The sequence below is a fragment of the Diabrotica virgifera genome, chromosome 2 (assembly GCF_917563875.1).
Source record: "Diabrotica virgifera virgifera chromosome 2, PGI_DIABVI_V3a".
NCBI lineage: Eukaryota > Metazoa > Arthropoda > Insecta > Coleoptera > Chrysomelidae > Diabrotica > Diabrotica virgifera.
This window is the reverse complement of record NC_065444.1, coordinates 7406132-7427197: the sequence shown is the minus strand read 5'-3', so window position 1 is coordinate 7427197 and position 21066 is coordinate 7406132. Positions and strand designations below refer to the sequence as shown.

Below are 21066 nucleotides of genomic sequence, written 5' to 3'. Positions count from 1 at the left end.
AAATTTTTAGACGTTAATTTGACTGCCTTTTCTTTAATGCAAATGAATGAAAATTTGCAGACATATGCATTCGCAGTAACAATACACGAATAGTCAATAAAAAAAATTTTCATGTTTATTAATTGTTTAAATAAAAAAAAACGATTTTAATGGAAAGCGCTTAAATTCTCTTGTTTTTTACAATGCAAAAACTTGAAACTTTTACGGATTGTATAGCTAATGATATGAACAATACATAATTTTACTTTTTACGTTAATTGTTTACGTTGGACTTCATTAATAAACAATAAAGTTTCAATATTTTTGCCGATTCCGACTACTTCTCATGTTTGTACATCATAATATGTTTTATACATATTTTAATAAACATGACGATATATTTTAATGTTTGAAAAGTGTAAACTAAAAAGTAAAAAATAAGAAAATACGAAAAAAAAAATTTTTTAAGAAACGCTTTTCTTTAGTTATGAGTGACTAAAATTAAAAATATTATAAAAAAGTCAACCAAAAAGCAAAAAATAAAAAAGAAATGAAAAAATCTAACACATTGGTTAAAGAAAAGCGTGGGGCGAAAACCGTTAATTCTATGAACACGCGCCACGCTTTTGTTTGACGAATGTGTTAGATTTTTTCAATTTTTTTTATTTTTTGCTTCTTAGTTGATTTTTTTATAATATTTTTAATTTTAGTCACTCATAACTAAAGAAAAGCGTTTCTTAAAAAATTTTTTTCGTATTTTTTTATATCATTATTACGTTTGATAAATAATCATAGTCATGAAAATTGTATAACCATTCTCCAAACTGTATTCAGGATTTGTAAATAAAATCTAATTGTATTATTTGTCAACTAAGTTCAAATAAAACATGTGGTTGTATATTATACACCTTACTTTTACAACCATGATTTTCCTATAAAGTTGTGCCAATTGTGGGGGGGGGGGCGCCAAAATAGTAATTCGCACGGGTGAAATATTACCCACGGGCCGGCTCTGCGAGTAGATCAATACGCGTATCTTGGAACAATGATCAAATCCACAAATGATTCTTCTTCTTAACGTGCCCGATCAAGTCCCCTTGACGTTGGCGATTAACATGGCGAAACTGTCTCTGTCTCGAGCTATTCTAAATAGGTGTTCTGCTTTCTTTATTCCTGTCCACTCCCGGATATTCTTCAACCAAGAGGCCTGCTTTCTACCAATTCCTCTACGTCCTTCGATTTTACCCATTATAATAAGTTGAAGACTATTATACCGGTCTCCCCTCACTACGTGTCCAAAATAGGACTGCCACATTTGTCAGCATAGCCGTCCATGGTATTTTCAGAATACGTCTGTGCAGCCACATTTCAAAGGCCTCCAAACGGTTAATGGTGGTTATTTTTAATGTCCATGCTTCGACACCATACAAGAGGACTGACCAAATGTAGCATTTAATCATGCGCTTTCGAAGTTGAAGTTGCAAGGTATCATTACAGAAGAATGACCTCATTTTTAAAAATGTCGTGAGGGCTATCTCGATTCTACATTTTATCTCTTTATCTGGATCTAGTTGTTCAGTAATATGGCAACCAAGATATTTAAAACTGGGTACTCTGTGAATTATATGACCATCAACATATAACCGTGAATCTTGATGAGCCAAACGGCTAAATACCATGTATTTTGTTTTTGAACAGTTTATATTTAGGCCAAACTCTCTTCCCACTGTGTCAATGGCATTTAAAAGGTGTTGTAATCCATTCAAATCATCACTTAAAATAACTGTATCGTCTGCATATCTGATTGTATTTATCAGAATTCCATTAACCTTCAAACCCCATTCCAAATTATGCAGCGCTTCCTTAAATATTCTATCTGAATACAAATTGAACAACAGTGGGGACAGTATACAATCCTGTCTGACACCTCTTTGTATTTTGCATATTTCTGTTGATTTTCCATTTATGCAAGCTGTCGCTGCTTGACGCCAGTATAATTTTTCTATGATTCGTACATCTTGACTATCAACTCCTTTATCCTTTAATATTTTAATTAATTTGTGATGTTGTACTCGATCAAAGGCCTTCTCATAGTCAATAAACAGCAAAGACGTCTTTCCTTTGATCTCGGCATTTCTGCAATAACACATTTAGTGCAAAGAGTGCGTTCCGAGTTCCCAGTCCATTTCACAAATGATTACTTCGAGGAAATCCAAATCAGAACAGAAAAGGCTAGAGGTAATTTTGGCAAAATGAGAAAAGTGCTATGCACAAGAGATTTAGTTTCACAAACAAAGAGGTTCTGAGAAAGATGAATAAAGAAATGGAAGTCTTAAATACAATCAAAACAAGAAAATTAGCATATTTCGGACACATTACACGTGGAGATCTTGCTCCAATTGATTATGCAAGGAAAGATTCAAGGAAAAAGAAGCATAGGGAGACGCAGGATATCGTGACTGCGCAGCCTGAGAGAATGGTACAAATGTACTAAATGAACTTTGGGGAGCAGCCGTCTCTAAAGTCCGAATAGCTATGACGATTGCCGATCTCTGTCGCGGAGATGGCACTTGAAGAAGAAAAAGACATATTAAAATTGGTCAGGTTTCTTCTCGTAGTCTTTTATTTTATTTTTCCTCGATTTTGAGATTAATCTTTATGTAATTAATTGTTCCTGATAAAATTAGTTTCCTCCTTCAAAAATCCTTGTAATGTCCTCATACATTTAAAGGTCTTGTACTGTACATATATTTAAATGCTTTGTGACATTGCATCATTTTTCTAACTCATACAACTCATATTTTACATTTACACCACCAATGACATATTTATAAAACATTTTTCTCTTAAAAATCGGATATGAGTGACGAGATCGCTTATTTTCGCACCCATTAAGGACATTATCGAGCAAGCAAAGGCGAACAACTTTGAACCGGCGACAATATTTACATAGTCTGGCAAAAATTGCATTTGCAAATAAAGATTAATTTCTCACTGCACGCTGCACTGGAATGATATTTTAGTAAAAATAGACTAGGGCATTTGGGAAAAGATAAATCGATTTTTAAATACAGCGCCTAGAGACTTGCAACTTTTTGCATTGTGTTCAGGATGATGTCAAGAAAAAAGTCTACAATAGAAAAAAAGAATGTGGGTGTACTTTGTACGCACGTAAGAAGTTATGCTTCTATTATATGATTTCTTAAAAATAAATATACTTTAAACAGTTTGTTTTAATTTTTTTTTAAACACCAAACTAATTTTGTGCTTACCGCTTTCAAAAAAATTAAAAAAAGTATATAATTGCACTGGATTCGAACTCACGACCTCTCGATCTCTGGCCGAATTAGTCGAGGCATTGAAGCACAAAAAAGGCCTTACTCTTGATTTTTGGCGCAGTAAGACGGATTTTAATGCAGTTTGGTGCGTTGGATTCGTGAGAATGTCAGGAAATTTTGTGAACTATTGTAATGAATAAGAAATCTGAAATTGCATTTGTGCATAAGAAAAATTCATTTCAAAAGTGCATTTTGAAATAGGCAATTATTATAAATTTGCAAAACGGTAAATAGTTGAGCAACATCCCGATTAATTATTTTAATTATTTTTAATTATTTTTAATCATTTATAAGTCCATATAATAATAGTCTTATATGTCAATAACCATTAATAATAAACAAAAAAAAATTTCCTTATGTGGGAATCGAACCAAGTACTAACAGGTCCGTAGCTAAATACACATACTGCTAATCTACGCAGACACTTGCTAGGCAACGGCTATATTAGGTATAAACAAAACACATTGGTAAGTAAAAAATTGTAAAGAAAATTACTACATACTTAAATGTATTATAAAATTAATATATTCCTAAATTTTAGAAGAAACATTCGTAAATAGGTATTATTAATATCTATTAATGTTACTAAATGAAATATAAATATTTTGACGTTTCACAATTTGACAATTCACTTTTAACTGCAGTGCCTTAAAATTTTTAAAGCACTGGTGCTTTAAAGTAGCATTTTTAACGCTCCTATGGAGTGCTATAAATTGCATTTTTAACACGTTTGTAGAAAAATATATTTAAAAACACTAATATATTCTTTGAACACCTTTTCTGGACTGATAAATACATAAATTAAAACATTTAGTAACGAACTCCATACTGCCTGTGTGCGCAGATTACTAAAATTTCACCCTCAATGAAATCGCGCCTAAAGAAGTATAACTTCAAAAAGGCAGTATAACTATTAACTAACCTTTGTTGTTTCTCTTCCCACAAATTTTAACACGCAACAACCATACATTACATAACCAAATCGTCAACCGTCCACACCTCAGCTGTGCTACAGCTGCCATATTGGATAATTTTTGACATGAGAGAGAGAGAGAGAGAGAGAATATATGTTTATTGTCAAAGAAAAAATCTTGTTGACAAACACTGTTTAAGAGTTTTAAATAAATAAATTAAATTAAAATATGACTAAATATAAAATATAACACATAACACATTTACATTATATAACAACTACAAAATATGTAGTATTGTCAAAAATAAAAAACAAACAAACTACAAGCTGTAAATATACACAAGATCACAAATACATCAGCTCCAATGGTCCTCAAAAAATTATGTCAGATCATAATAGGCCCTCTTAGCGAGCAGTCTATCTAATGAATTTCTAAACTTTCTAATAGTTTCCAAATTTTTTATTTCACTAGGTAGTTTATTAAAAATTTTGATGCCGTTAAAAATAAATGAGTCTTTGACTAGTGTGCTTCTAGGTGTAATCAAAGCTAAATTGCTAGCAAATCGTCCAGATCGATTATTATTTTCATATAGATGTTTATTCTTAAAAATAATGCTTGCCGTTTCCAAAATGAAAAGAGATACAAGTGTAAGGATACTGTGTTTAATAAATAAAGGTTTACACGTTTCTCTAGAATTTACCTGGCACAACAGGCGTACTGCCTTTTTTTGAAGCAAAAACACACTACTGAAAAGCTCCTGACTACACGCTCCCCAAAACTGAATTGCGAATCTAAGATGTGACTCTACTAGTGCAAAGTACACAGTTCTTGCTTGGGCAAAACCAAGCTCCCTTCTAGTCGACCGTATTGCATAGCATCCAGATGCAAGTTTTGAATTCAAGGCTTCGATATGCGATTTAAATTTAAGGTCAGGATCAATATTCAGGCCAAGAAACCTGACAGACAGCTGAGGTTCAAGTTCCAGATGTAATTCAGGCATAACATGTTTAAAACACAGAAGCTTGGTTTTAGAAGTGTTTAATGTCAAAAAGTTCGCCGTGCACCAATTTCCAATCATTAAGAGTTCCCTACCTACAGATTGGCGTAAGACATTCAAATCTTTAGCATGCCATATAAGAGTGGTATCATCTGCATAAAGGGTGAAATGAGCAGATACATCAAGGTAGGCTAAATCGTTTATATATACCAAAAACAGAACTGGTCCCAATACCGAGCATGTCATTTGAACATCCAATCAGAACAAAGTTATAATGCGCATGCGCCCGGATCATAGGTTTTAACATATAAAAATTCATCCTCATATCGCGCGTAAAGAAGTATAACTTCAAAAATGGTTGGAAACGATTAATTGCATTTTAACGTGCATAAAATGCATCTAAAAGTGCACAGACATGTCAAAATCAGTCTATTATTTTGTTACCAGGGGGTTTTTGGGGTCGCTGAACACGAATACGCCATCACAATCCATCTCCGATGCACCTGTTACCCGAAAATCCTCTAAACTCCAGAAGATGACGTACCTTAGAAGAGAACCTGGACATTAGGTGCTCCGGGTGTCGGTTCTGATGGCGTACTCGTGTTTATTGACCCCAAAAATCTCCTATTAATCTATTTGCACGCAATTAGTAGCGAAAACACCAAGGTGGACACCAAGTGCTCCGGGGATCTGTTCTGGTAGCGTATTCGTGTTCAGTGACACCAAAAACCTACCGAATAACAAAATCTGGCTTATAGTATACTGATTTTAACATAAGTAAAAAATTACTGCATTATAATCTTTTGAATACATAAGTATTTTGTTTATTACATATTGTTATCACCAAATTTATTAAAATCAGTTGTTAGATATACAGGGTGTCCAGAAACTCTACCGACAAACGAAGACAGGACATTCCTCAGATAATTTTAAGATTATTTAACCCAATTCACTTAGTCCGAAAATGAAAAGAGCTAGAGCTCTTTGAAGATGGCGTCTTGCAATTAGTTTTTCTTAAATACCTCCAGAACGCTTCTATTTAGAAAAACGAAAATTGGTAACCATTTTTATCTTCCAGAGATAAATCGATTTCATCCATTGCGAATTTCTAGTACCGGTCACGGGCGTCCGTTTTGGGTAAGGCAACGGTTATTTTATCGCATAACTTTTTTGTCTTTAACGTTTTTGAGCATTTTTTTATAGTGGATTATTAAATTGCAAGGTATTCTAGAACTAAAAGGTACTCTTGCTTTAAGTCGGTAGGACACACCGTTCTCTAGAAAAATCGATTTGAAAATTTTTAGTTTTTTGAATTTGAAAAAAATTTTCAAAAAAAACGGTGTATTTTACCAACTTAAAGCAAGAGTAACTTTTAGTACCAGAATAACTCATAATTTAATAATTTAGTGTCAAAAATGCTTAAAAATTAAAGACAAAGAAGTTATGCGATAAAATAACCGTTGTCCTACCCAAAACGGACGCATATGACAGGTACTAGAAAGGGCCAGGCAACACTCCTTATGGAAAAGTGGTCCCGGTAAAATTTGATGAAAGTTTGGTCAATGATACTTCTTGATGTGTAGATTAAAAAAGTCCATGGCACCTGGGTCTGAATAACTACTATTCTCGAGTTACAGCCTTCTGAAGTTATTGGATTTAAGTGCTCGGTTTACGTTAAGTGCACTAATTTACGGTCAAGTGAACGAAAATATTTATTATTAGAAGAAGAGAAACTCATGTTCTTCATACATACTTGCGTGTTGTATATGAATTCATGGTCAAAAATAGTTGGATCGTATTTTAGTCTTCAGAAAACCTCCGAAAAGTCTTCAGAAAACTAAAGAAGTGAGGTATAAAAGGTGCTGCTAGATCGATATAAGCATTATCATGTTTTCATGAATGCTTCTCAGTTATGGAATACCAGCAAAACTACAGTTCCGCCTTATCTTTAGAAAACTACTGAACAGTGGCGGATCTAGGGGGATGGGGGTAATTCCACTCGTAACATGTTCCAGAATAATTAAAGAAAAAATTGTTGAAACATAAAAAAAATACATTAGTTGACATGAAACTTGTGCCGCATATCAGATATAAGACAGGTAGAGAACATGGACTTGATTTCAATACAAAAAAAATAAAGTAAATGGTAGTTTGTAAATGCTAAATATTAATTACAATTGTCTATGGAAAAATCGGGTTTAAATCATCGTCGACTATTCGTATGTTAACATTTTGCTGATTTCGGTTAGATGCATCATAAGTCGTGTTAACTAACGACCTATCAGGATACTTAACATTGGGTTGATGTCTTGCAAAGCTTAAAAACCATAACACACTGGTGATATGAGCACAAGTACCTACAGTTCTCGCACCAGATTGACAGGTACATTATTACCCGTTAACCCTTAAACGCCCAAGGGTGGGTAAAAAATGTCCACCTAATGCGTATTCCCTTGTAACATATTTATTGTGTTTAAAAATTTTTCAAAAATTATTTATTGTTAAAAATACAGAGCCCTTTATCGAATGTTAATTTGGTTTTACCGATATTTTTGAAAATAAAAGTAATATCTTGAGTTAAATATGGGTGGGCAAAAAAAGTACACCCTTGGTAAAATTTGTTACTAAAGGTTTCTCTATAATTTCTCGTTGGTAGGAACATAATCCATATAGTTATCGACGTATAATTACATTATCGACATAATTATCCGCCAATGAGGAAGCTGAAGGGAAGAATGTGGAGAAAATCGACAAATCTGAATTAATGGCTTTTACTGGTATGTTAATTTTGATGTACACTGTAATTTTGTTGTAAGGTTTGTAAATTGTTTATATTAATATTTTAGAAGATGCTGCGTTTATTAAGCATAAGATTCTTAAGTTTAATCCATTTCCAACAACTCTCAATAAATATGTTAAAAAAAAGCTATTTTCGAGGTGGACATTTTTTACCCACCCTTGGGCGTACATGGAACCTAAAAAAGGTTGGGCGTTTAAGGGTTAATCGGTTCTTCTACAGGCTCATCTTCATCATTATCTTCATCAACCGTATAGGAAATGAATACTTGGTGTTTTGTAGCTTGCCGAAACCTAGAAATATTCGAACTCTTATGAATCCCGGTTCATCCATATTCTTATTAATTTTAAATTCTTATTAAATTCTCTTCGTCATTCTCTCTTATTATTTTATCTTGTATGTAAGATGGTGAGTTTAATTTTATATATCCCAATCGTAAGGTCTTTTAAGTAGTCTAAGTCGAAAACAGGAAAGTTAGCAAAATCATGATTATGAAGCCTTCTCCATTGACCATTTCTTCTATATGATTATACCTAAGTATGAATATTATAGTTGTTATAAAAATAACCCTACAAAATTATTCTCCATAATATTTTGTATTAAAAAGCTCATCATCATTGGCTGTAGAACCCCTGGTGGACCTCGGTCTGTTCGAGAATCAGCTTCCATTCCATTCTATCCTCCGCCTTGATTTTCCAATTTCGTACTCTTAACACCCGTAACTCATCTTCTCTGGTCCTTAAATCGTACTCTGGGCCATGGGAGATCGATATAAGCATTATACCCTATAAACAGATATAACCTATACCCATGGGCAGGGGGGGGGGGGCGTGACCTCCCTGGCTTTTCGGAGGCTTTGAATTATATATGGTTATTCAAAGTATACAAAATGTAATCTGCAACATTTTCACGTTTGCCACCCCCCTAAAAATTTTTTTATGGGCGTCCTTGCTCTGGGCTTACGTCTTTTCGTCACACTATCCGCTCTTTGGTTATAAATGTGTTTTGATGGCTCCATCTCGTTCATTTTCGTTAAATAAAGTTATTTCATTAATTCTGGAACATGTTACCGGTGGAATTACCCATATCCCCCTAGATCCGCCACTGTTCAGTAGTTTTGTAAAGATAAAGCCGAACTGCGGTTTTGCTGGTATTGCATAACTTAGAAGCATTCATGAAAACATGATAATGCTTATATCGATCTAGCAGCACATTTTATACCGCACTTCTTTAGTTTTCTGAAGAATTTTCGGAGGTTTTCTGAAGACTAAAATACGATCCAACTATTTTTGACCACAAATTCATATACAACACGCAAGTATGTATTAAGAACATGAGTTTCTCTTCTTCTAATAATAAATATTTTCGTTCACTTGACCGTAAATTAGTGCACTTAACGTAAACCGAGCACCCGAATCCAATAACTTCAGAAGGCTGTAACTCGAGAATAGTAGTTATTCAGACCCAGGTGCCATGGACTTTTTTAATCTACACATCAAGAAGTATCATTGACCAAAATTTCATCTTTGACCGGGACCACTTTTCCATAAGGAGTGTTGCCTGGTCCTTTGCAATTAATGAACTCGATTCATCTCTGGAATGTACCAGTTTTGGTTTTTCTAAATAGTTTTTTTAATTTATGAAACGAAAACTTTTCAAATCGATTTTTCTAGAAAACGGTGTATCCTATGGACTTAAAGCAAGAGTACCTTTTAGTACCAGAATACCTCACAATTTAATAATCCATAGTCAAAAATTCTTAAAAATTAAAAACAAAAAGTTATGCGATAAAATAACCGTTGCCCTACCCAAAACGGGCGCCTATGACCGGTACTAGAAATTCACAATGAATGAAATAGATTTATCTCTTTCATTCAGAAAGAGATATATTTATCTCTTTCATATTTCAGAAGAATTTCATTTTTTCAAAATAACTTAAAAAGTATTAGTGATAAGAAAAATCTTAAAGAATAAAAAAATGTAGGTTTTGCTATTATAAATAATATGCTAGTTTCATTTTGTTTCTCCGTAAGACAAAAATTGGTTAAGATATGGCTGTTCAAAATTTGCATACACTCGTGATTAGTGACCCATTCAAGCTTTCTCAATTATAACCCTTTCAAAAATAAACACTTTAAACCGGTGAGACTGACAGATCATATACAACATAGATAGGTAAGTAAATTGTTTGTAAAGCGGTAGCGATTAATTTCATTTGGGGAGCTAAACACGGCGAGATTTTCAAGATTTTTTACAAAAAAAAAAAGAGGGCCAACTTTATTTTGACCGTAACTCGCTTATTTTTAATGCTAAAACTTTTGTTAACAATTAAAATACAGTGGAACCTCGATTATCCGTCAGGGCACCGGACCAAGGGTATGACGGAAAATCGAAAAGACGGTTAACAGAACATTAGAAAAAAAATTAAAAATTCATAGTACAACTCTCAAATTTTATTTGTATGTCGGTTCGCTAAACTCGAGACACAACTGGCTAGTGATTTTAGTAGGTAATTTTTTTGGTTTTTGGCCAAATTTGTCAAAATTGACAAAATTACTAATTATTTAGTAATTATTAACTATTTAGTAATTATTTTTTGCCAATTTTACTAAATTGGCAAAATTACTTTTGGATAAAATCACTAGCCATTTGTATCTGAGTTTAGCGAACGGCCATATGTTTTGTTTAAAAATATAAGAGGTATTTGTGTTTGTACAGTCAAATCAATTTGGATAAAATCCAATGGAAATCTTTGTTTTACTGTTGCTTCACATTTTGCAACAGCTGAATTTCTTAATCGGCATAAGATTATACAATCTACTTTATTGGCTTCTTCATCTCGAGTACTTACTAGAGAACACCACTCGATGAATTGTTGAATTTGTGATGCAGCTTTTCTAGCTTCTTTACGTAAATTCCAAGTCTATGTCAGCTTCTCAATCTATTTCATCCTCCTCTGTTGCCATTTAATCGATCATCTGTAAGCAATCGATAGCTGTTTGCCTCCTTATCACAAATTAACGATTCGTTTGACTTATCGCAATGCTCAAATAAAATGAATTGATAACTCAATTTTTGCTTATGTAGGCAATACAACTTATGTACGGACCCTGACGGTTAACAGAGGTGACGGTTAATGGAGAGATGGATAATCGAGGTTCTACTGTAAAGCTTTTTATAAACACTTTAAAAAAGTTTAAATGGGTTCTTCCCGAAAAGTGATTAATTTTTCGGTGATTTCACCTTGAAATATTCGATTTGGAATTAGACGAATAAGAACGTATTTTTCATGAGCTACAACTTTGTTTTTATTTGATTGATAGACTTTACTGATACGCCATTTTTTTGGGTTTTTTATAAACTACACTTTGCTAAAGATATTTTATCGATGAAATATTTACTTTTTGAGTTATTTGCGAAAAACCGTCTGAAACGTAGTGTTTGTGTCGAAAAATCAACATTTTTAATGGCAAATAACTCGAAAAGTATTGACTTACGTAAAAAAACTATAGAACGAAAGTTGCTTAAAATCCGTCAATTTATTCATTTCTGTTCTTATCTTGAACGTATGTTTATTCACCCCCGAGAAGGGGTGACTGTCACCCCCCAAGTAAAAGCAACCAACGGCACAATTTCAACTTTGAAGTGGAGGGTAAGTAGAACCTAAATCCAAATTTTCATGCAATTCGGAGTTGCCCCTGAAAATTACACGGTATCGCCGAATTTCCCGTTCATTTACTGGGTTAATGAGACAGTAATCAGATCGACAGTGATGTATGCCAGCTAAAAGTTGATTATGAACCAGCAAGAAGAAAGAAAATAGAGACATGGAAAAGAAAGGTGCTCAGAAAAATCTTCGGAAGAAACCAGATGGCAGCGATATTTAGAAAAGACGAACAGATAAAGAAATAATGAGGATGTATGAAAAACCAATAATTACGGCAAAAATACGAACCCAAAGAGCTAGATTACGTATTTGTTATGGGAAATAAGCCACAATTTTACTAAAAAATGAATTTATTAACGTTTCGAAGCCCAAATCGGGTTTCGTTGTCAAAATACAAAATACTATTATATTTTGACGTAAAAAATACGTAATTATAAAAATGCCACAAGGAAATAGCTTCAGAACAACACAAAGAGCTAGATGTCTTGGCCACATTATACGAATTCCAGAGAACTGAAATTTTAAAACAATACTGAAAGAGGATAATGAATGAGTGTTAAAAAGAAGAGAATGTCCAAAGAAAAATGGTTGGAAGCAGTAAAGCAAGACGTCCCAGGAAAGTGCGTGAAAGATTGGGAGAGAAAAAGCAAGGTATAGGAACAAATGGAGGGAAATAACCAAGATTTTGGAAGCCAGGGGCCTATAAGGCATGTAGTGATGTTGTATAGATGTTTTTTGATACGATGCTCTAGTACTAGTATCTCTAGTATCAAAACAATGAAACAATAAATAAAAACAAAAGAAATTAAACAAAACCCACACTATAATACACACCTGTTGCTTCTCCGTGTCTGAGTTCTGATTGGGACTACCAGAACTGTTCCTGGCCTTTTTAGAATGTTTTTTGTTCCACCAATTGTTCGAGTCGTCTAGTCTCTTTATATCATCCGTTGCTGGAGGTGTGCCTGGCAGCTAAGTGAAAATAAAAAGAAAAACAAAAATAAAAATAATAAAATAAATATAACAATTAACAAAAAATAAAATTTACATACTTTGTATGATAGTTCGTCAACTACGTGATTGAATTAATAGAGAATTATACAGTGAGCACGTAAAGGTTGGAATAAATTCATTTTCTCGAGAATGGACGATTTTGGAAAAATATTCCGAAACATGTCAATTTTTATTTTTAAATTGCGACCTTTTGGCATATGTATCATACTAGTGACGTCACCCATCTGGGCGTGATGACGTCATATATATTTTTTTAAATGAGAATAGGGGTCGTGTGATAGCTCATTTGAAAGGTAATTCAATTCTCTATTCAGTAATGTAAACATTAACATAATTATTTATAAGTACAAGGTATCAAAAAAAAAATTTTTTTGATTTAAATTTATTGACATAAAATAAAGACTGTGTGTAATTTATTTAACTCAAAATACATTTTACTGCTATCAGAAAACAGGAAATAATGTTTATTTGACAAATAAATATTGTTTTTCACTTATATTCAATATTAAAGCCGCCACCCACCTTCCTCTTGACAGTTTGAACATTTAATTTAAGCGAAAAGCAATGACCATTTTTCAAATAAACATTTTTTTTTCTGTTTTCTGAGAGCAGTAAAATGTATTTTGAACTAAATAAATTACATGCATTCTTCTTTTTATGTCAATAAATTTAATTCAAAAAAAATTTTTTTGGACACTCGGTATAAATAATTATGTAAATGTTTATATTACTGAATAGAGAATTAAATTACTTTTCAAATTAGCTATCACACAACACCTATTCCCATTTAAAAAAAACCATCGATGACGTCATCACGGCCAGATGGGTGACGTCAATAGTATGATTATATATATATATATATATATATATATATATATATATATATATATATATATATATATATGCCAAAAAGTCGTAATTTAAAAATAAAAATTGACCTGTTTTGGGATTTTTTTCCAAAATCGTCCATTCTCGAGAAAATCAATTTATTCCAACCTTTACGTGCTCACTGTATAGAGAATATATATCAGTATTGATTGGTCTATCAATTCGTTTGTATAAAAATGAACATCTTACATGGATTGTATAAAAGTTTAAAATTATTTCATTTGAAGGCAATGTGTAAATCTAACCGAAATCAAATAAAAGCTACTTCTTCTTTCGGTGTCATATTAGGTGATCCATTTGAAATAAAAAAGTTGATTAGATTTCCAAAAAAACGGAAGGTCTGACGTCAATGTAAATACCACCATAAAATCGGCAGAATCACAAAACCTTCAGACACTAAAATCTATAAAAAAGCATGCCGTTTTCGAGATAATTTAGGAATTTTGTAGGAACTCACTCTGTAGATTGAGAATGAAGAGAAAAACAAAAGCATTGTTATAAAAAAATTAAATTTTCAAATTCTACAGTTTTTGAACAGATTCTACAATGATTTTAAGTCACGACATTTCTACTCTCCAAAATAACTACTCTATTTCCCTCATTCATTTTTTAAATTTCTCAAAAAAGTCATAATGGTAGGGTAGGACAGCGGTCCGCAACCTTTTTGATATTGCGACCCCAAAATTAAAAAAAGAGTTATGAGCGACCCCAGAAAAAAATCACTAAATTAACAAGTGCAATGGTTGGTTCAGGACGAAATTAAGGTAAACTTCGATTATCCTCCATGTTGTACTTAGCTGTTTTTATTTCGTAAATTATGTTGAAGAGTTTATTTATTTTGCAAAGTAATATTAGAGCAAACTATGCATTTAACATAATATTTATGATGGCATTAAATGAGAAGCAATTATTTTAACATTTTATTTTTTAAAAAAATAGGTACATATACGTAAGTTTACAAACTAATGTGAACCTTGTGCTTGCACATTTGCAGTCAGTATACTAATTCTTGGTGATATATTATCAGAAAGAGACACCCTCAAATCAGGTTCTACGTTAAGTCTGGAGCGATATTTTGTTTTTATAGCTGTATATGTGGAGAAAGCTGTCTAGCACAGGTATGTAGATGCGAATGGCAGAGCAATTTCAGCAGAGATGTTTTGTATGACAGTAGATATTCCTTTTCCATCATTATCCAGAACTTGGATAGATCCGTGGTTTTGAAAATAGATCGAAGGCTTTCGTCAGACAATAAATCGATCAGCTGCTCCTTTTCTTTTAAGTTCATCTTCACAGTGTAAAGATCACAAGTGAATGGATTAATTATCCATTGGTCGCCGTGTGACGTATCTGGGAATCGTATTACCAAGTCTTGCTTAAGGCTTGTAAGATGCATGATGATTTTGGTTTTAATTTCTTATTCGAGCTTTATATTGTTTTCTTCAGAAAATTTCTCCAAACATGCAAATATCTCGTACTTTTCAGCACTGATTTCGTCTATCCACAAACGTATTTTCCTACAAAAAGCTTTTATTTTGTTAGCCAAAATCAATACATTGTTCGGGAGCCGGTCAATGCAGCTGCAGTGTAATTGTGTAAGTAGAGGTTATATATTGTAACCCTTAATAAAATTCGATAAGTACAGGACCTTGTTGACTTTTTTACTTTTTTGATGACCCCATAAAGATCTTTCGCGACCCCACATGGGGTCGCGACCCCAGGGTTGCGGACCGCTGGGGTAGGAGAGCCCAAGAGGGGATTTTTGCAGTTACTCGAGCGCGTCAGATTATCATATGGGGAGAAACCTTGTAAATACCCTGCAGATGTACCTCTACCATATATTGGCTCTTAACACAGGGAAGTTCGTTAAGGGGGGCCCGAAAAAAAAAATCTATCTAGCTATAAAAAATGGGTGAGTCAAAAGTTTCACAAAAAAAAGCGAATATTTCGCAAAATGAACGTCAGATAGAAAAACTAAAAAATATGTCTTCAATATTTTTCAAAAATCTATCGAATGTTATAAACATGACCCCCCACGGAGAGGGATGGGGGTAAATTTTAAATACAAACCCCGCGATATTTCGCAAAATGAACATCAGATCGAAAAACTGCAAAATAGACTTTCAAAATGTTTTTGAAAAATCTATCGAATGGTACCAAACACGACCCCTCACGGATGGCGGGGTTACTTTAAGATCTTAAATGGAACTCCCAAATTTTTATTGCAGATTTGTATTCTTTACGTAAAAATAAGCAACTTTTATTCGAGAAATTTTTTCGAATTAGGGATAGATGGCGCTATAATCGGAAAAAGCGATTGTTGGAAATGGAAAATTAAATTAAAAAATGGAAAGTCCCCACTAAAATGGAAAATTTTACTTAACTTTTTTTGGTTTTAGGACCTAATAATCACAACCCAATAGAATAGGTCCCCATAACGCTCAAGTGACTGCAAATTTAGCATACTTTGGTCCCCTACCATAAATACCCTCGTTCCGAATGACGGCACTATTTTTTCCTACAAAAAGTATTAAAGAACAAAAAAATTGGTCCCAGGAGTGTGCCCTCAAATTTCAAAATAACTGTTTTTGGCATCAAAAAAGCGGATATTTTCTTTAGAATTAGACAAATCTGAAGAAAATAAGCAGAGCACAGTCCCGGATTAAGAATCTTGAGACCCCTAGGCAACCTAAGCTATGAGGCCCCTTAAAAAACCTAGGCTTTCTCCGTTTTTAATAATTTTTATTTTTGAAAATGTCCGTTCGCCTGTCGCGAAATAACCCAAAATGACTGTGAAGCAGAAATAAATTGTTTTCCCTGCAAGTCTTGAAACTGGGCTATAAAATATTTGAAATGCTCTAGTTCATTTTCAAGTTCAGATTCAATATCATCAGGATAGTTTTCATGTAGTTTTAAAGCACACTCCTTTATTTGAGTATCATTTATTTTGGAAAAACACACAAAATACCAAATAGTGAGTACACTGACCCGTAGACTACACTGTCAACCGACGACTCAGTAATTAGCTTATTGAACATTGGTAGATACATTTCAACCTTTAACTTTTGACCACCCTGTATAAAAACTTCATTGGAATTGGCATCATCAAAATGTAGTTTTTTGCTCGCTTTCGTCTAATCGTGTTGGAATATTCAGAGTATTTTAGACCGCAGTTCTTCTGCTCGTAGTAAGCAAAATTATTTCTTTGGGATTTTAAGAACTCCAAAAGTGAATTTAGAAGTTGAACTGCAGTTTGAAGTTCAACCTCTTCTCTCTATAATGATTTACTGACAGCGTTGATGAGATCTAAAATTGTTGCCCAAAATTCATCCATTATGAATGGGTGGGTTTGGACAACCACAGCGGCTGGACAGCTGAGCCAGCGGTAGCGTTTAGATGACACCGCTGGAAGTCAGCAACTGAGAGATTTACTAAGCTTTCCCTATCAGCGCTGGATACAACCACTCAGCCGATTTCTCCACACAGCCATTGTGGTCGTCCTAATGCAACTAATGATTCTTTTCTTGACATTGACATTTCTTTTAACAAACACTTAACCTCATAAACTGTTTTAGCTTTCTGATTAGTGTCTTGAGCAAGGGTATGAAGAGCAGATTTGAAAGCATTGTAACCTTTAGACAAAGGTCTTGCTGCATGTCCCCTTGCAGTCCATCTTGTGCTACTTGTTCTTTTAAGGACTTAAGCAACCAGAAGTATTGTTTTAAAGTCACTGGAATAGTACAAGTGATATATTATTCAACGCGCCCGATTACTTTGGTTGAAAACCTAGGACTTACGAAGTCCAATTACTTGTTTGTATTAAAAATATTACTAAATGGGGTATAAATATTACTAAATAAATAATACTAAATGGGGTTTAGAGGTAAACATAAGGAAAACACAATATCTACACATCGGTAACCAAATACAACAGGAGGACCTAGATCTTGACGGAAGTGACTACATCAGGGGATGTACAGAGTATATATATCTAGGGATTAAATTAACAAATAGTGGAAGAACGGAACCCAGTATAGATGATAGAGTGACGAAGGCTAGAAAGGTTACTAGAGCCCTAAACCCTGTCTTATGGCAACATAACATAAATTTAAATACAAAAATGAGGATGTACGACGCTATTCTGAAACCAATTTTAACGTATGGCTCCGAAGTGTGGCAAATGACAAAAAAATCCGAAAATAAGCTGCTTACCACTGAAATGGATTTTTTTAGAAGATCTGCCAGAATATCGAGATGGGACCATGTTCGAAATGAACAGATCAGAGAAAAAGTAGGTAAGCAGAAAACAATAGTGAACGAGGTACAACGAAACCAACTTACCTGGTATGGACACGTCCAACGTACCAAAAATTACAATGAGATGGATACCGCCAGAAAAACGGAAAAGAGGAAGGCCACCGACCTCCTGGAAACAAGGAATTACAAAAGCCATGTCAGAAAGAAATCTTCAAGAAAATGACTGGCTAGATCGACAGGCTTGGCGATTGGGTACTGGAAGGCGTAGAACGCTATAGAACCGGTTATATATATTAAAAATATTGACAAACACATTCCTTCTAGCTCACATACTTGATTTAAAAATATTCTAGAAAATAGGTTCCAAAAAATAACAGAAAAATATAATATATTTAAAATTATACCTAACATAAAAAACAATCTCTGATTATAGTAAATTGTTTGAACACTTACTTAAGGCACAAGTGATTACTTAAGATGTTTCAAACAATAACAATATCGCATCAATTTAAATTAGGGCACATTGTTTTCATTTCTTAATTGAATAAGTATAATAAATCACAAAATGCTTCATTAAATCAATCAGACTTGGCACAATTGCCCCACTTTATACCAATAACATTATTTTTATCGATAATTCTAAACAAAACAGAGCAAAATATGCGGATTAGAAAATGCAGTAAAACACGCTCTCATACAAAGACAAAAAAAGTATTGACATGACTAAAATTAGCTACGAGTTATTGACATAAAAATTTTATTCACTCACGGTACGTCTTATAAAAAAAAGAGTTAATTGCGACTTAAAGGTACGTGAACTTTTGCGAACCAATGTTATTCCAGTACGAATTTAACTCAAAAATAACATTTTTGTGCGAAAATGAGACGTAGATGTCAATAAACGGCTGACATTTTCAGCTTGACTAGTACGTCTTCGTCACCAAGAACAAAGAAATACAAAAAATACAAGCCGTAAATAAAGGTAACGGTTGTTTAAAACATTCAGAAAGTTGAATATATCTCGTTTTAATTAATAAATAGCTTCCAAAACTAGTGTTATTCGCTTCAAAACAGCTTTTGACGTTTCCGCGATAGGTATCAGCTGTTTTACATCAAACAATGAACGAAACTACATCCAAAAATAACATTAAAACTACATCAATTTATCGATATTACGGAAAGAATCGTTAAGGACTTACCTCGAATTTGTTTCTACCTGCATAAATCATATTAATGCAGGCGGAAAACTTCACAAATACACTTTGATTGTTCAGTAACTTTCTTCACAAACAGTAACAAATAAGTGACTGGTATACACATACACTACTGTTAGTACAATGTCCTTGGGTCGCAGAGAACTCTACGAATAGCGGCCAACGGATTTGTTTATGCGCTTGCCATTGGTCGAAGAGTGTTCAAAACAAAAACAACCCCATCTGATCGTCTGCTTCGTTTACGGCGTTGCCAGTAGCTACGAAAATTAATAAAAGTATATGGAAAATATTCATTCTTACACATAATGTTCCTATACTAAATTTACATTCAAGATGCAGTAGAAATAAACAAACCAAGACACATTAAATGCTACTATAGTCTGTTCGCTAAACTCAGACGCAACTTTCTAGATATTTAGTCGGTAATTTTGCCAATTTTAGTAAAATTGGCAAAAAAAAATTACTAAGTAGTTAATAATCACTAAATAGTTAGTAATTTTGCAAATTTTTGCAAAATTGGCAAAAAACAAAAAAATTATCGACTAAAATATCTAGCCAGTTGCGTCTGAGTTTAGCGAACCGACTATACGAGCCCTCCCGACTCATAATTTACAATGTATAAACTTTGGAAATCATAATTTGGGATTTACAATGTATGTATGTACCTACCAGGAGCGTCATTTGAAATTTTGCTAGGGAGGGCAAACATTATATATACAATACATTATGTATGTAAACATAATACAAAATTGATCTATTTTTTGTAAATTTCAGTCAATTTCAGAGTCAGGGGGGCAGACCCTATCAAATGACGCCCCTGGTACCTACTGTTATATTCCTATTTGACATGTGAAATAAAAGACATATTTATATTTAAAATCCAAATTAAAATAAACATTTTCATATTTCTCAACCACGAGCATATAAATTTTGAACACCCTGTATAAGACAAATTTTGTAAAAATAGTTATAGCTAGTTTTTAAGAAAGTGTTTTCGCAGAATTGTTTACTAGCCCCATGAACAATGCATTTTAAGTAAGCAATTAGGGTGCTGTTTTAAGAAAGTGTTCTTTGAACTGTTTATCAAAACCACGGAGAATATAATAAATCATTAAGTTTTTAAAGATATTAGGTAGGTAATTCATTAGCCGCACGGTACATAAAATAGATAGATAAAATATACCTGTGTATTAAGATTCTTAAACATAGATAAAAATATGATTAGTGTAGAAAATAGAATTAAAATAGTCGGAATATTATTTTTTCTTGGAAATCCATAAAGACATGTTTAGAAGAAGGAAAGAGTTTTTTGGTAAATACGGCATGATTGAAAGTTGTTTTGATTGGTTGGAAAAATAATTCTGGAGGGGAACGATTTGAAAGGAGGATCGAAAGGAGAAGTCCAGTTTTGAGTGCAGTGTACAAAAAAGTAAAACGCCGGTTGGTTTTTGGAAAAGTGACAAGCATCATATCGTGGAACGAGTAATAGGCCAAGTCGAGAGATGATATAACTCCTTGAGTCTAAAGTATCCAGTGTTTGTTTTAAGTATTTCAAAAAGTTGGAATACTGCATCAGGAGAAAGCCGGAACGAGTACTGTACGAGGCATAGTGAGGAAAGGGAGAACGAGTTTGCAGAGGAGCAGGGACATTATTGGAAAACGTGGATGAGTTTCTTTGGATCGCAACACCAGCAAAGAAGGAAACGTGTTTTGTGTGAAGACATTGTCGAATCATCAGCAAAGGTCAGTTTTAATTTTTTTGTTGAGACATGAGTGTATGGTTTTGCGTATTAAATACCACAGTGCATATTGAACTACACATTTCACTATTATAAAATCATCAAACCTCAATCAATTTTGTTACCTATAAATCATTATAGTTTTTTTTATATAATAATATTGATAAAATAAAAAAAAATTATATTAAAAAATTTGAACAAGTAGAACATCCTGTATAGCAGAGGTAGAGAGATTCATAGTTAATTATTAAAAAAAAAGAAA

The 21066-nt window shown here is 33.3% G+C and overlaps 1 protein-coding gene across 1 annotated transcript in view; it reads right to left on the bottom strand.

The window, feature by feature from the left end:
* LOC126879421 (F-box/LRR-repeat protein 2) overlaps positions 1-19210 on the bottom strand; it is a 69669-nt gene extending 50459 nt beyond the window's left edge. Inside the window, exons 1-2 of the mRNA XM_050642431.1 lie at positions 19051-19210; positions 12527-12664 (exon numbers count right to left, since the gene is read on the bottom strand). Of these exons, the coding sequence (XP_050498388.1) occupies positions 12527-12664; positions 19051-19080 (168 nt within the window). The 5' untranslated portion in view covers positions 19081-19210. The remainder of the gene's footprint in view (positions 1-12526; positions 12665-19050) is intronic.
* Positions 19211-21066: the final 1856 nt, after the last annotated feature.